This window comes from Pteropus alecto, unplaced genomic scaffold, assembly GCF_000325575.1.
Source record: "Pteropus alecto unplaced genomic scaffold, ASM32557v1 scaffold61, whole genome shotgun sequence".
Classification (NCBI taxonomy): Eukaryota; Metazoa; Chordata; class Mammalia; order Chiroptera; family Pteropodidae; genus Pteropus; species Pteropus alecto.
In genome coordinates, this window is record NW_006434835.1 from 4,846,562 (window position 1) to 4,863,585 (window position 17,024).

At 47.3% G+C, this 17,024-nt stretch overlaps 1 protein-coding gene across 2 annotated transcripts in view; it reads right to left on the minus strand.

The window, feature by feature from the left end:
* The window catches only part of LOC112478489, a 21,842-nt gene extending 16,031 nt beyond the window's left edge, over positions 1-5,811 (minus strand). The window contains exons 1-3 of one of the 2 annotated variants that reach the window (XR_003045865.1): positions 5,201-5,526; positions 3,574-3,661; positions 1,608-1,841 (exon numbers count right to left, since the gene is read on the minus strand). Coding sequence is in view for 1 of the 2 variants with exons in the window: in XM_025045742.1 (XP_024901510.1) it covers positions 1,608-1,841; positions 3,574-3,661; positions 5,563-5,791 (551 nt within the window). In the remaining variant the exon portion in view is untranslated. Of the gene's footprint in view, positions 1-1,607; positions 1,842-3,573; positions 3,662-5,200; positions 5,527-5,562 lie in introns of those variants that run through there. The other variant, XM_025045742.1, reaches the window with a different exon arrangement.
* Positions 5,812-17,024: the final 11,213 nt, after the last annotated feature.

A 17,024-nucleotide genomic window follows, 5' to 3' on the forward strand; every position in this document is an offset into this window, starting at 1 on the left:
CCTTTCTTGTTGGGACGGTCTTGGGCTTCCTCTGCCACACTGCTGGCCCAAGGTTCTGGATAGTCTCGTGTTTCCCTGACTCTAAACCAACACAGACAGCAGACACCCTTCTGGGCACAAGAGACTTAGAAGACGGCAGGTGACTGGGGGAGGAAGGGATGGGTGGCAGCAGGAGGCGGGCTCTGCTCAGCCAGGGGGCCGGTGAGTCTTCTGGATCTGAAACTGCCGTCCAGACACCCGAATCTGGCCTCCCAGCTGTGAGCTGTGTTTTTCTCACTCAAGTTTCGATCATCGGTGTTAAAACTACAAATGATCGCAATGCTATATAATACCTTAGGACTTGGTCGCTATGGCGTCCTTTTATATGTGCTCGGTGTGTTTAAGAGAATGGATACTTAGACCTGAAAAGGGAGTGTTTAGTTCAGGGGTCAGCAACCTACAGCTAGCAAGGCAAATCGGCTTCCATCTGTTTTTGGAAATGAAGTTTTACTGGAACGCAGCCACACCCCATTTGTGCATCTCCCGCTGATTCTACATCATTACAAAGGGCTCAGTCGCTGCTTCAGAGATTGTTTGTCCTGCAAAGCCTAAAATATTTACCATCTGGCCCTTCACAGAAGGTTTGCCAATCCCTGGTTTAGGTGAAAGCTCTCCGAGTTTCACCCATTCGTTCCGGATGATATGGTTTCTTCATGAAAGAAAAGGAAGTTAATATTAACCACCACCGAGTCTTAGTAACTTATTTCTGCCTTCATACCTAACTCAGCGTTCTCACCTGGGCCTCCAGGTGAGCTGTTGATTTATGAAACCCAAACTGAAAAGGTTCTTGTACACAAATCGGCCTTCCTAATTTTTAAATTCCTTCTTTTGTACAAATCAGAAACTAGATCTGAAAGTCATCTTTATTTTTCTGTCTTCTACAGTTTCTTTTTTCTCAGAGATAAAATGTTAAAAGCATTTGCCTTCCCTGTTTGTTCTCTTATTCAGACACAAATAAAAAGGGAATATCTTTTCGATGTCCACTTTTGCAAGCATCGTCGCTAAGAATATATAATTTTTAATCCACTCAAGAATACTTTTCCAAATGTGTTTTGAGTACTTAAATGGAAAGCAAACCTACACTAAAATGATCAGAAAAGAAACTCAATCTGTTTGAACACCACATATATATAGTCTATCTGATTCCACTCTACAAACAAGAAAGCTGTGTTAGACAATTAAAATAGAGAAATGTAAACAATAGGTACAAAATACAGAGAAAGGAGAATTAATATGAGTTAAAGATGCTGGGAGAATTCAATAAAGGTCACAGAGAAAACACCAGAACTGGGTTTTAAAGCAGAAGGAGAGTCTCACAAAAGCAGAGGCGAAGGTACTGACGTGTGGAAGGCTAGGGACCTTGGGGCCCGGTGTGCCCAGAGGCGAGGGCAGGGACGTGCCCTCAGGGTACTCACTCACTGCTACAGTGGGGGAAACTGCACTCTAATTTTTTTTCTTAAAGAATCCTGCGTTTGGAATGAAATAATATACTAAAGAAAGACTTCTCTGGGCCCCAGTCCACCTCCCGTTCACCGCGCCGATGTCACTCTGTCACTTGGACCACTGACCTCGTGTTCTTAAGTCTCTCTATTGACAGCCAAGGCCAGGAAGAGCATCCAGCAAACGCCAGATCTCCAGTGGCGTCAGCGCTGGAAGGATCCCCCGGAAGAGGAACCGTGTCTCCTCCAAGGTCCCGTGCGGAGATTGCAGAGCTACCGTTTATCCAGGGCTGCAGTGTCCTGGGCATTCCGTGAGGTTCTGAAGATTTAACCCTCGCAGCAGTATGGGTAGTTTCTGTGGTCCTGCATTTGACAGACAGGGCACTGTAAGCCCAAGACACGTGCCCACAGTCACACAGCTAATCAGTGCTGGAACCTGGGGCGGTCTCACTGCAGAGCCCAGGTCTCCTGGTCCCTGGCTATGCCCTCCATTACCAATGAGCCGCCCCAACTAGCAGACCGGCAGACAGTTGCGTGAATGGCTTTGATGGCATTTACAAAGCATGTGCCCCCTGCTCTGAGGAGCCTCCCAAACCAGGGCTGTACCAGCATCTTCCATCCCCTAAAAAGATCCCAGTCCACCTTTCAGTTTGTGCAACCTGGCACCAGAGTGCCCACCTCCAATGGCCAACTGTGAATGTGTGTAGCCTCCCCACCATCCTGACATCATACATCCCTAAGTCTCTCTATTGTATCTCTAAGTCCAAATAAGATCTGAACACCAGCCGGCCTTGAAGCAAGCGCTGGTTCCCATGGTAACCGGGCCATCATCTCTTCCTCACTTGAACAGTGCTCTCAACACCACAGCGGTCTCAGCTCCAAAACGCCGCCTGTGGCCAGTCACCCGGGTGTGGAACTCCGGGTGGGCAGAGGGGGCCTCCTTCCTGGCTGCAGCGTTCAGGAGCAAATCGGGGCGTCGGGACTTTAATCCTGGTGGGGTTCAGGAGGACTCAACCCTTTCCTTAGCCCTCCATGTTCTATTGGGTGGAAAGCAACTACAACAGGGCTGTTTTCCTGCCTCCCAGACCCAGCTCTGTCGATCAGAAGTGGCCGTGGTGTCCAGGCACTGGCCGTCCCAGAGGCTAAGAGCTGCGGTGAGCTGGGGACCAAGGTGGTGGCCCAGGCCAGGGAGGCGGACCCAGCTGGGGCCGCTCCTCTCATGACGGTGACTCCCTGGGTGGGTAGATGGCCAGAGCCACACTCCTGCCCCAGACAGTGCCCAGCCCTGGGGCCCCAAAGAAAACAGGAGAGAGATGCCACGCAGTTACCAAGGAGACTGAGAAACTGTCTCAGATTACGGGAGACTAAGGAGACGTGACAACAAAACACAGGGAGGGCCCCCGCATCACAAAAATGACAGGAGGGCGAAAACTCAGGAAATCCGCATACAATCTGCAGTTTAGTCCATAGTGTTGCACCCAGGTTAGTGTGTTCTTTTTGTAATTGTACTGTGGTCATGCCACATGTTAACAGTAGGGGGAGCCAGTGCACTGAGGAAACTACTATCTTGGCAATCTTCTGAAAGTATAAAACAGTTCCAAAATAAAAAGTTTTAAAAATGGTGTACTTTTCTTCATAAAAATAAAAGGAGGCACTGGCTCTCACCTCTTGGTGCTTTGTAAAATAATTTTGTCATGCTGCCTGATTTCTTTGTGGCTCGCATTGTCCCGCTCCGGCTCAGGCGAGGTCCACAGGGGCCAAGGGGAAATAAAGAGGAGCTGGCACCTTCTCAACGCTACGGCATCGTTCTAAACCGTTTATCACGCCTCCTCTCTCACACCCACCTTCAAAAACCAGCGATTCCTGGTTCTGCCTTCCGACGGCCTATCTGGAATCTGGCCACTTCCGACTACCCCCAGCGCCCTCTCCGATTCCTCTCCAGCCCCCTCCCCGCCCCCACTCGCATGTAAAAGTCACACGGAGCCCTCCCCTTCAGATCCCCTTTAAATCACCCTCCCCTTCAGATCCCCTTTATTTTGCTCTATTTTCTTCCCGTGGACCTTTCTCCTTCTAATATACAATTTAATACACTTACCGTTTGCTCCTCTTTTCCTCCGGCTGGAATACAAGCTCCCAGGGGCAGAGATCCCTGTGTGGCTTCTTTCCTGCTCTGGCCCTAGCACCTGGAATAGGACGTGGCCCTCAGTAACTATTTGTTGAGTCAATAATTAGTGCGAGAGAAGGGTTACTCTTTCTCTCCCGGTCGAGCATGGGCAAACCGTCCACAGAACTGTCCTTCTGTGGGGCTTTGTTATTCTAGAGCAGAGATGTGGACGCATGTACAAGTCCAGCCAATGCCCACACAGAACTGGGGTCTATCCCCAGGTGCCAGCTTTATGGAGCAGTGGCCTTTTGAAAAAGGGGACACACGCATGAGCGTCTGGTCTCCACCACCTGTGCAGCTTCGGACAGATTACTTTAAACTCAATGTGCTTCGGTTTCCTCACCCGTCGAATGGGGATCACCTACGCCTGCTTCATCATGTTGTGGAACGTGAACAAAACCGAGCACGGGGAGGCCCTGCAAGCCACCAGCGCAGAACGGTGTCATCACCCAACAAGAATGCGAGCTAAAAATGCATTTCTAAATGGCAACTGTTCAAATTTCAAAATACATTTTTCACATAATAAGGCAAGTTGTGCACCCCATCTGTAGCCACTTGGCTAAGGTGCTTCACCTGAGTACCCGGTTCGTCCTCACAGCAGGCCACATTTTTCCAGAGAATTAGTGGGAAAAACTAATTATTCCCTAGAGCTCATGAGAAAAGTTTGGTAATTGAACTGAGGACAGATAATCAGCTAACGGCTGGTATCAGTTCAGTGGACATTTATCGAGGCCCTACCACGTGCCGGCCACTGTACTGGTGACAGTAGGACTCATTTCTGGCTCGGGACTCAATAGGACAAGAAATCGGAATTGGATGGAGCTCACAGGACACTCAGACGAATCAGTCTAAAGGCCACCCTCTCGGATGAGCCTGAGAGGGCGTAAATAACTTGCCCAGGGTCACATGACTGGTGTGTGCCACACGCCACGTGCCCTCCCGCTGTAGGGACGAACCAAGTACTCAAGTGAAGCACCTTAGCCAGGTGGCTACAGACTGGGTGCACAGCTTGCCTTATCATGTGAAATAACAAGGTCTCCTTCGTCATAAAAATGTAGCCTAGTGTCTTCTATATAATGAACCGCGTCACTGCTCTCAGCCTCTGAATGTGAAGCCTGCGCTCTCTTCCCCCACGTCATGTCACATTTCATAGCACAGTGTCCCTCAGTTGCGGGGGAGCCGGGGGAGAGGGTACCTCCAGTACCGCTTCTGGCCTGGAGGAAAGGACTCGATGACACAAAGGCCGACGGCGCCCCCTGCTGGCCATTAGTGGTCATACAGCTTCCAGGACGACAATCCCAGCTCAGGCTGAGTGGGGGGGTCTCCGGGAACTTCCCCCCGCGTGAGGATGGGGGTGCCGCCACTCTGCCCTTCAGTTGAGGGCCTGAGAGAGGCTCTGGGACTGGGCGGCGCGCTTTGGAAAGCGCGCTATTTGGTGTGGGGGGGCCGTGACTGTGAGGAGGGCTCAGGAGACGAGCCCCGCCTTCCGCATCCGGCGCCCTCCCCCGGCTCGTTCCCGCGACGCCGCGCTTAACCCGCTTTATTTCTCACGTCCTACCATGTGCCAGGCGCTGTGCTCAGGGCTGTGGGAAATCCGGAGAGTAACAAGATCTTTATATCTCCTCACAGAGATGAAAACACAGCGCGTCGTTCCGCGCACCCCGTGGAGCACCCATCCCAGACCCGGGCGTGCGCTCTGCGTCCGGGACTGTAATCCCCAAGTGCAAATACTGTGCTGACCGCATAAAACAATCCTTGAGGCCCAGCAGGGCTTCCGGCAGCCTTCGGTCAGGCCTCCCTGACTGATCCCTTATTGCCACTGTAGTAGAAAGTCTTAGGTGCCCATGACTTTGCGCGCGCGCGCGCACTCAGTAGACTGCAACCCTCAATATGCAAAACTGGAAGACACTGAGGACTCACCACCGTAGGAAAACATCTCATTTCCGGTTTCCGCCTCTGCTAAAAACGGCTCAATAACAACAGCACTTCTGCCCACCGCTTTCCCTCCGAGTCCCACCGGGTTAAGGCCTTCGACACTGTTTACCACCTGAGCGACCCAGCTGTGGGAGGGCAGCTGATTCCCCGTCCTCCGCAGGAAATAAATCAGGATGAGCCTGGAACAGCTTGAAATCCAGAGCCCCAAACACATCACAGCAGGGGCGGCGCTAACGGAGGACTGACCTGTGCACCAATACCAATATTTATTATAAATTTTTATTGAGGTGTAATTGACATATAACATATTAGTTTCAGGTGTACAACATGATTCCATATATGTGTGTATTGCAAAATGATCACAAAAAGGTAACATCCATCGTCTCACGTTGTTACAATTATTTTTCTTATGATGGGAAATCTCAAGATTCTCTCAGCAACTGTCAAATATACAATATGGTACTTTTAACTATAGTCACCATGCTGCACCTCACATCCCTAGGACTAACGTATCTTGTAACTGGAAGTTGGTACCTTCTGACCACCTTCGCCCATACCGCGCCCCCCTCCCCACCTCTGGCAACCACCCATCCGCTCCTTGTATCTGAGCTTTTTCCTTTAAGATTCTACATGTAAGTGAGATCATACAATATGTGTCTTTATTTGCCTGACAGAGCCCAGGCCTGTGGAGAAGGCTGCCGGACAGGAGCTGGGACCTTGGTCAAGGTGCCAACAGCCTGAGTGACCCTTCAGGCAGAAAGCCAGGAAGATAACCACCCCTCACATCTCTCTCCCTCCAATCTCCTAGTGATGCTGCCCGGAGGTGGCTCTTTGGTGCCGTCCCCTCCCCCACTCAGGCTCCCTCCCCACACAGGGCAGGTGGGGTGGGGTGGGGGTTCCAGGTGGATGTGCCGGGGCCAGTGGTGTCCAGAGTGGCACCTACAATAGTTAATGCACACTTGTAAATATGGTTTAAACTCCTTATGAGAATTTAAATACGTGAGCAGTAAAAATATCTTAACTCAAATGTTTAAGAACATACGATTTTTAAGGTTTTGTTACGTACATGTGTATGTATTCTGCCTATGGGTATTTTTTTTAAGGGAACATTGCCTAAATACCAGGGATATGCCTTTTAAAAATCAGGCCCTAAATTAATCATTAGGCTCTTTTTATGAATAAGTAAAAAGTTCAGATTTTAAAGAACTAAATAGCAATTGGATTTTTTTCTATACAAACTAACATTAAGTGATGTTTAGATGTTTCCCGAACTGATTTTTAGCTCTCCTTGAGTTGTTTTCTGAGTCAGAGCAGAACTGGGGGGTCTCGCCCACACACCCTCTCGTGCTAGAAGGGGTGGGAGGGAGACAAGGGCGGGGCCGCCACATGGAAGATGCTCAGGAATGAAGTCGGCTGGGGGTGAGCACCAGCGCTGAGGTGGCGGCAAAGGTGACTGCACTCATGGGTGCTGGCAGCGGCACAGCAGGGGGTCTGCTCCCAGCTTTTCAGGCACATAAACCAATAAACACCCCTTTTTGCTTCTAAGTGTCTGTCACTTGCAACCAAAAGAGCCCTAATATCTCTCTCTCCATCTCTGGCTTCTGCTTTGCTCTACATTGCTTCCACTTTGCACTCCGGGCTCCCAAGAGTCTCAGGCTGAGTTCTCCAAGCTCCAAATGCCGCAGGAAGTCAGCTGCTCTTTCCTCCCATGGCCCACAAATGGCCTGAAGTTGGGCCTCCTTGGGAAGGCCTGAGTGGGCTGTCCACTCTTAATGGGTGAACAGACTAGAAATTGCAGGGGTCACATCCCTCCGATCCCTTCGGGGGAAAGGAGGGCAGGTGGGGAGTTGATTCCCTTAACTCTCATGGGCCTTGCAAGGACTTGGACTTCTGCTTTGCATGAGATGAGACAAGTGAAGTCAAGGGGCGTCAGGACCAGTGCTGAGTGGGGAAGCCAGGCGGCCTGGCCCCGTCCATGCTCTGCCCACTACGCCATCCTGTCCCTCTACTTCCTGGAACACTTTCTGGCCATTCTGGGTTATGTCGACCCACCCCACGTGTGATTCTGCAGGTTTCTGATAACCTCTCTCGTCTCCCTGCACTGCCCTGGGGCCAACCCCAGATAAGTCTCTTGGGCCTGCCCATCAGGCACGGGCAGAGAAAGGACAGCGACACCTGCCCTGGGTATCGTCGGGCAACACAGTGGGGCTGCTGGATGGTGGGGACGGGTGTGGGGGTGGGAAACCCTTAAGCAAAGCCCACAATCAGCACGACAGCTGCCACAGGATTACGACACGCCGGGCACTGTCCTAGATCTGCCATAAATTCTCTCATTGAAGCCTCCCAACATCCCCCTGACGTCTTGATGCCCCATATTACAGATGAGGGAAAGCTCGGCGAAGGGAAGCTTGCCCGGTGACACAGCTAGGCTGTGGCAGATGGGATCGCCTGGCCTGTCTGACCGCAAAGGCCCCTCCGTTTCCAGGTCCCACCTCCAGCGGATGTCTGGTCTCTTGTCAAACGTTGCCAGCCTTTGTCACTAAGCAGGGTTATGTTACAGGCAGCAGATAATAGTATCAATCGTGTTCCAAATTCTACATTGTCAACCTATTAAAACACGCCTATAAAAGTTAACGCTAGAAATGTAAATCAAAAGCACATGGTTATTATTTTAAAAGAACATAAAATACCAAGTGCTGGCGAGGATGTGGAGAAATTGGAAGCTTATGTACTCTTGGCGGGAATGGGGAAAGGTGCAGCCGCTGTGGGAAACGAGATGGCAGTTCCTCAAAAAGTTAAATTATTCTTTGTACTTTTTTTTTTAACTTTTAAAAAATGAGGAAAAGGTACATACCATGCATTTTCTGATTACGGCGCAATAATGACAGAGAAAAGAAATTAAAAGACATGAAACCACATGGATAATTAACATTTTTGACCTTCCAAAACACTCAGATCAAGGTGGAATTCAAAAGCAAAAATTCAGGCTATTTCGAAAAAAGGCAAAAATGAGATCACTACCTATTAAAACCTGTGGGATTTGGCCAAAGTGTACTCAAAGGAACATGCAAAGGCATTAACGACTTCATTTTTGTGAAATGTGAAACGCCACGTGGGGTCCCCGGTGGGATCCTGGAGCAGAGAAAGGACATTAGTGAAGAATCTGCTAGGATCTGAGTCATGTCTGTAGTTCACAGTTTGGTACCGATGTTAATGTTTTTTTTTTTTTAGTTTTAACAAATGTAAGATGTCAATATTAGGGAAAGCTCAATGAAGGGTAAATGGGAAGCTTCTGTAGCATCTTTGCAATTTCCCTGTAAATGTAAAATTATCCCAAAATAAAAAGTTCAAAGAAAAAGACAGCGGTTTATAGCGACATGGGTGTCACGAGGAAGGCATAGAGCATCCCCTTGGTGGCAAAGGTCCTGGCTAGGCAGTGTGGACCCGGAGTCAGCAATGGGGCACTGACCTCCTGATATCAGTTCCCTGGGGGCCAGTTCTGTGGTGTTTCCAGAAGTTGCCCCTGCTGCTCAATCCTCTAGGCCTTCCAACAATTTCCTAAGCACCGATTCCCCTTAGTTTATATGAATAAAGTTAAGAGTTTTTACATATTTTTCTTTAATATAGTTTAAATTATCTGTCTCTTGTAAGTTTGATAGAATTTGCCCATAAAAACTATCAAGGATGAGCACCTTTTTGTGTGTGAAGGGAGGTAAATATTTGACGACCTTTTTACTTCCTCCCATGGGGTGAATATATCCAGTGTTTCTATCTGCGTATCAGTTAGAGGTTGTTTGAGAATGACAGAAGCTTGGAGAGGTGACCAAACAGAAAGGACCAAGCGCTAAGATATAAAGATACCAAGAATTAAATTCAATGAAAAATGTGTAAGACCTATAAGAATATTCTAAAACTTTATTGGTGGTCATTGAACAAAGCTTTAAGGAAGGAGTAAATTATGTTCATAAATGGGAAGACACACTGTTTGGATAATATTTTCCCCCGAATTATCTATAAAATCAATGCAATTATAATTTAAAAATTCCTTTGCTTTTAGTTTGTTTTAATTTGGACAAATTAAATTAACTTGACAAATGAATCGTAAGGTTCATGAGGACGAATAACTGTCCAAAAATAGCCCAGAAATGTTTGAATAAAAAATAATAATGATGGAGCCATGCCCTAGCTGACATAAAAAGTCAGTTACGTAACTACAATAATTAAAAGAATGTGGAGCAGGTCTGGTGATAGATCAGTGAAACATAATTGAGAAGCCAGAAATAGACCATGTGCAGATGGCAGTTTAGTGTTGTATTCTACAGGATAAAGATACATTTGAAGTTAGTATAGAGAGGATGGATGGCTTATTCAGTAAGAATATTGGAGCAATTAACTATCAGTTAAAAAAACAACAACAAAAAAACAGAGCTTGGTCCCAATCTTATCAGCAAACCAGAGATTCAAGTGTAAAATATAAGCATCGGTGTTCTACAAGAAAATGAATCTGTGGTGTTTCAGCAGGGCAGCAAAAAACCAGGGAAGAAAAAGTTTAAGTTTTACGACATGAAAATTTGTTAACATAAGACACCATAAATGGTATTAAAAGATGAAAGGACAAGCCACAGACTGGGAGAAAGTGTTTGCCAACCATATGTCTGACAAAGGACTCGCCTCCAAAATATACCAAAGAGCTCTGTAAACTCAACGGTAGGAAAACAACCAAAAATGTCTCCGGACATTTCAAAATCACCCCCTGTTGAGAACCACTGGATTAGAAATGAGCGAGACTTGAAGAGACACTTTAGTGAGAATACTATATGGACTGAAAGTAAGCGCACACAGAAAGATGTTCAATATCATTAGCCACGAGGGAAACGCATGATAGAGCTCCAATGAGATATTGCTACGCAGCTTTGGAACAGCTAAAATTAAAAGCTCTGATCATAACAAGTGCTCATGAGGAAGTAGAGCGAGAGGGACTCGTTCATTGCTGGTGAGAATGCAAATTCTTGTAAAGAATTCTTGTAAAGTTAAACGTACACTGACTTGCCCTATGACCCGGCAAGTACACTCCTGCATGTTTATCCTAGAGAAATGAAAATGTATAGTCCCACAAAAACCTGGACGTGAATGTTCACAACGTCCTGCAGCTGGGGAATGGCAAACGCACGGCTGTGCGCCCACACTGTGGAGCGGCATTCAGGAATAAGAAGGGACAGACGACTGATGCACTCAGCAACTCGGATCCCTCTCCAGGGCATTACGATGAGTGAAAAAAGCCAGTCTCGCAGGGTTACATAGAGCCTGGTGATTCCATCTACGTGATGATCTCCAAGTTACAGTGATGGAGACAGACAGCTGGTTGCCAGGAGTTAGGGTGGGGGAGGGTGGGACTTAAGCTTAAGGAATAACACAGGAACCTTCCTTGTGCGGATGAGCAGTTTCGCATCCTGATTTGGTGGTTACTCAAATCTACACATCAGAAAAAATTTCCAAGAACCATGTACACAACCACAGGTGTGTGTAGAAATTGGTACAATCTCAATGAGGCTCAATTAAGTAATTTACTTAACAGGATTGCACCAATGTCAATTTCCTGATTTTGACAAAAAACACAATTTTCACTGTGGTTACATAAAATGTTAAGAGAACCTGGGTGAAGGGTACACGGGAACTCTGTACCAATTTTGCAACTTCTTCTGTGTCTTAAACTATTTCATAATAAAAAGTTACAATTAAAAAAAAGAAAAAAGAAAGAAAAAACCAGGAAATGTAACTGCAACATATATAATAGAAAAAGTACCATCCAAAAGATATAGATCACCTATAAATCTATATGAAAATGATAAATAACCTAACCAATAAGTGGACAAATATGAGGAAATTCTGAGAAGAAACGTAAATGTCCATATGTCCATATTCGATCTCACTAATAATCAAATAAATTCAGATTAAGACAACAGGGAAATATCAGTTTCCATCCATAAAAGATTGATGGCCAGGATACAGAGAGCGACCCATGCTAAGTGAGAGTGTAAACTGGCAGCATTCTAACAGGCACCTGGACGGCACCTATCCAAATTTTAAATATCGACACCATTTGACCCAGTAATTCTACTTCTAGGAATACGAAGATGTTCACTGCAGCACTGTTTATAATAGCAAAAAATTGGAGATGACCTAAATGTTTGTTACAGGGGATCAGTTAGACAAATTATAATGGCAACTAATATGCATCTGGTGCTTTCGATGTTCCAGAAGCTTTCATAAGCTCTTTATGTGTAGTAACTCCTTTAATCCTTACGACAATCCTGTGAAGTAGGTACTATTATGATGCCCATTTTGCCACAGGAAACTGATGCAAGTTAGCAAGTTGGGGGAGGTGAGATTCACATCCAGGACCCACACCCCTAACCTTACGCCACATCTCCAGGCACTAAACTTGGAGGGACACGTAGGCATTTTATGTGAGAAAAGCAAGCTACAAAGCAGTGTGTATAATAGGATCCCAGGGCGTGTGTACATAAAAAGAAAGGTCTGACAGATTACCTTTGGGGCTTGATATTATAGAAAACAATTACTCTTATGCTTATCCCTTTTGATATTGTTTGCATTTTTTACAATAGAATGAATCGTTTTTATAATTTAAGGACTATAAGGATATTTAAAGGTAATAGACCAAAAATTTAAAATAGAAGAAAAAAAAAAACCTCTTGTAGGAATTCACAGCATGGGGCACTCACTCCCCAGCCCCCTTAACCCCAGAGAGGTAGGGGCTCTCCTGGGGCTGGAGTGCCTTCTCCCAGGTGAGGGTGAAATCTGGAGGAGCCTGTACTGCCTGGGGTAGGAGGTAGGCCTCCCTCTCTAGAACTCTCCAGGGCTGATACACCCCCAGGGGGACATGAGCTCATCCACTAAGGTAAAACTACTTCAAAATGAAAACAAATGGGATTGTAAATATCTTCAAAACCTGGAGATTAGAAGGGACAGACCAAGAATTTAAAATAAGCATAACCTTATCGGTTAGAATAGCTGTCGTCAACAGGACAAGTAATAACAAGTGTTTGGAGAGGATGTGGAGAAAAAGGAACCCTCACACACTGCTGGTGGGACTGCCAATTGGTGCAGCCACTATGGAAAACAGTATGCAGGTTCCTCAAAATACTAAGACTTGATTTACCATATGATCCCGCAATCCCTCTACTGGGTATTTACCCCAAAGACTTGAAAACTCAGATCCGAAAAGATATTTGCACAGCAATGTTCTTAGCAGCACTATTCACAGTGGCCAGGACATGGAAGCAACCGAAGTGTCCTACGATACATGATTGGCTAAAGAAGCTGTGGTACATATATACAGTGGAATATTACTCAGCCATAAGAAGAGATGAAATACTGCCATTTGTGACAATATGGATGGACCTTCAGATGATCATGCTAAGCGAAATAAGCCAGACAGAAAAAGTTGAAAACCCCATGGTATCACTTACATGTGAGATATGAACCTAAAAGCGACAAATAGGACAAACAGAGACTCATGGACATGGATAATAGACTAGTGGTTATCAGAGGGTGGGAAGGAGAGGGGAGGGGGGATGTAGATGGGGTAAAATGGGTCAAATATGTGGTGACAGAAAGAAATCTAACTATGGGTGGTGAACATAGAATGCAATATATATGCCTTATTATTGAATTGTACACCTGAAACTTACTGGATTTCGTTAACCAATGTCACCATAATAAAAAAATTAAAAAAAAAAAGCATAATAAACATACAGTCTATGGAGCTGAGGTTCTAGGAATCACAGCTTTAAAAATGCAAATATTTACAACTTGGTGGGAATTACATTCCATGCAACTACTTAAACATGGTGTAAAAGTTCAAACCTCAATTTAAACATGTGTAAAGGGGACACTGCTTTTCAACATCACTTTAGGGTCCACTTGAGCAAAAAGAAAACCACCGATTCCAGCCCTGCACCGAGCTGGCTGCGCCTCTGAGGTTGAGTGTCCTGGTTACAGCTCTGCCAGGCTGTGAGGCAAGGCCTATCAAAATCCTTCTGCCTAGAAAGCAATTTCTTGGTTGGGATCCAAGCTTAAAATGCCTCTGCCCATTCTGGGAGGAACAGGAATAGGGTCCTGGGGTAAGCTGACGTGTGTGTGTTGGGGGTTGCAGGAGCAGTTGTGTGGAGGAGTAGGTCCCTTGGCAAGCTTTGGGGGTTGTTGGCAGAGGGACTGGAGGGCAGAGAGAGGCTGACTCGACCCTCTCCTCAGTCCACTGCTGCCTTTTTGAAATTCTACAGCTAACCAGTCACGCTTGGGATATGAACTAGTCCATCTTCCTGCTCCCCACTGACGCATTTTCCTCAGCTGAGGGTCCTGAGAGCATCCTGTTGTGAAAGAAGTTCAGAACGAGGAAGGTGGTGCTCTGGAGCCACAGAGGGAGGAGCTGACGGGGCGGTGGACCTTGCTTCTTAGGGAAACAAAAGAACTCCTTGGAAGAAGGGGCCAGTGGGTCTCAGAAAGGAAATCTCAGGAACCAACTGTGGTACAATGGAATATGACTCAGCCTTAAGAGGCAATGAAATTCTGATTCATGCCACAACGTGAATGAACCCTGAAGACATTATGCTAAGTGAAATATCCCAGATACAAAAGGATAAGTATTGTATGATTCCACTCAGACGGTACTTAGATTTATAGACAAAGAGGAGAATGGTGGTTATGAAAGACTGGTGGGAAGGAAGAAGGGAGAACTGGTGTTTAATGAGGACAGAATTTCAGTTTGGGATGATCAGAGTTCTGGAGACGGATGCTGGTGATGGTTGCATCATGTCGCGTTGTGAATGTACTTAATACCACTGAATTGCACACTTGAAAATGGTTCAAAACGTAAATTTTAGCTTATGTATATTTTACCACAATAAAAAAATAAGCTAAATCTAAAATAGCCTTTGGATCTAACTTCTAGTTTACAGTAAATACAGGGGTGGAAAAAACAAGTTAAATTGCACTATGAAGTCGCAATCAGGAACATGTAGAATGTGGGAATGTGGGACATTGTACAAGAAAATTCGCCTGTACTTCAAAAAGTCAATGTCCTGGGGGGCGGGGGGAGGAAATGGCGTTGTTCAAATCAAAAGCGACTTAAAAAAATACAATTACCAAATGTAATGCATGCACTTCACTGGATCCTGTGTCAAAAACGAGCAAACTTAAAAAGACATTTGAAACGACTGGGAAAATGTGATTATGGACTAGATGTTGGTGATATTAGAGAATCAATGTTAGTTTTCTTAGGTCTGAATATGGTGTTGCGGTTATGTTAGAGAATGTCCTTATTTCTAGAAGCTACATGCTGAAATATCTAGGGGTGAAGTGTATGATCCAGAAAAATATAAGCCTCACACACCACACAGAGAAGCAAATACAGCAAAAAGGAAACCGCTGTTGAATCCTAGGTGGTGGGTGAAGCCTGCAGAATTCCTTCCATTTTTCTGTACGCTGAAAACATTCTTAATAAAAAGTTGGGGAAGAAAAGTTGTAACTGTGCAGTTTTAGGAGCCGTGTGACCTTGGGCAGTCTCCTTGACCTTCAGGCCTTATCTTTCTCAGCTAAGGAACAGAGCTAAGATTACCTACCTCACACTGTCGTCTGGATAAAAAGTGTAAAACACCAGGCCCAGGTACCCAGTGGCTGTGGGGTTACTGTCAGTATTACTATGACCATCTCCTGGCCGGTGTCTGGTAGGGAGTGCCGAGCAGCCCTGGGAACATCACTCCAGCTCCCGCGCCTCCGTTTCCGCTCGGCGGGCGCGGACAGGACCGGTAACTACGTAACCGCTGGGGGCGTGGCCTCCGGAACGCGCGCACCCGAAGCCCGGCCTCGGGGGCGGGCCGGAGTCCGAGGGCTGCAGCCTATCAGGAGTTGGGACCGGGAACCTGTCCTGCGGGCCAATCGTGGAACTGATGGGCCGCAAAACCTGACCAATAGCGGGCCGCCGTCAAACCCGCGCGGAATTTAAGAATACGAGCGCCGCGAACTGCAGCGTTTGGCGCCTGGCTGCTGCGGGGGCGTCCTCCCTTCCCTCCGCGGTGTCGCCTGGCCTGGCCTGGCCTGGCCTGGCCGGGCCGAACCGGACCGGACTCTCCCCTCTCTGGCCTTGGGGTCAGAGAGGGGGGCACTGCGGACCAGAAGCCCGGTCTGACGACCTCCCCCCTCGAGGGGCAGAGCCACGTAGTTTTCCGCGGCCGCTTCCTCCTTGTCAAGTAAGAGCAGTAAAAACGCGGTTTAGGCGGGAGGATGGGACAGGCCCAGATGATTCAGGCGGGAGGCGAAGGGGAGGATGGCGATCCCCCCCCCCTCCCCCGCCTCGTGGTACTGCTCGTCTTTTCAAAGTTTCTACAGTGCACATGTATTATTTAGGTGGCCGGGGCGGAGGGGGGGGGCAATTAAACTAAAAATGGAGTCATAATCTCTTGTTAGCTCACAAGGTTACACTTTATGGTTCCTATACCCACAGAGCATAGCAGGAGCTCTTCATTCATGTCTAGCATTTTGGCACTTGCAAGGCACACGTCTCCGACAAATCCAAAAAAGCAAATACAAAGTGCAATGGAAACTAGGCCGCATGTCCACCCTCTCACCCCAGTGGACATTGTCAGCCTCCTCTTCAGGCTCATGGATGCCCGATGAGCAGTAAGTGAACCTCCGGGTCTTCGATCATTCCCTGAACTTTCTCTCAGGAACCTTCGGTCAGTTTGCCATTCTTCGAACCATGTTGACAGGGGACAGCGGCCTGACAGCAGTCACAATTTCAGTGGAAACTGCACCAAAGGCCCTCTCTGTCATTTAGTTAACTGGAAGGCTTACAAAGGACTGAGCATTTTACACAAATTATCTCAATTAATCCTCGCATTAATAATCCCACAGGTTAGGTACGGTTACAAGTCCCATCTTTAAGTCATCTGATGTGTCCAAGGGACACAGCAACTGCACAGCGGGACTCAGTAGCCTGCAGCCCTAACAGACTGCACGGCTGGCACCAACCACCCCACACATTGGCTGGGTCTCAGGGACTTTGCTTCCCCACCCCCCAGTGACACGTATCTAAACGGTCGAAACAAGGCGTTCCCTCGAGCCAGGGGCGTTTTTGCAGACATTTTCACCAACCTATTTGCAAAACCCTTATCTCCGCCCGAGAAACGGGTTCGTGGAGGTGGAGCGATGCGGCACATCCAATGGGCAAGCCCGTCAGTCCTGAGGGTCCCGTTAAAAAGCCGAGCGAGAATTCGCGGGAACTCTCTGGTCCCGAGCGCCTCCTCACCTGTGTGACCTCCACGCCGCCGCCTCAGCCATGCAGTGTGTCCGCGTTCCGCTCGCCACCATCGGGGCCCCGCAGCAGCCGCAGCCGCAGCCGAAGCTGCAGCTGCAGCTGCAGCTGTCGC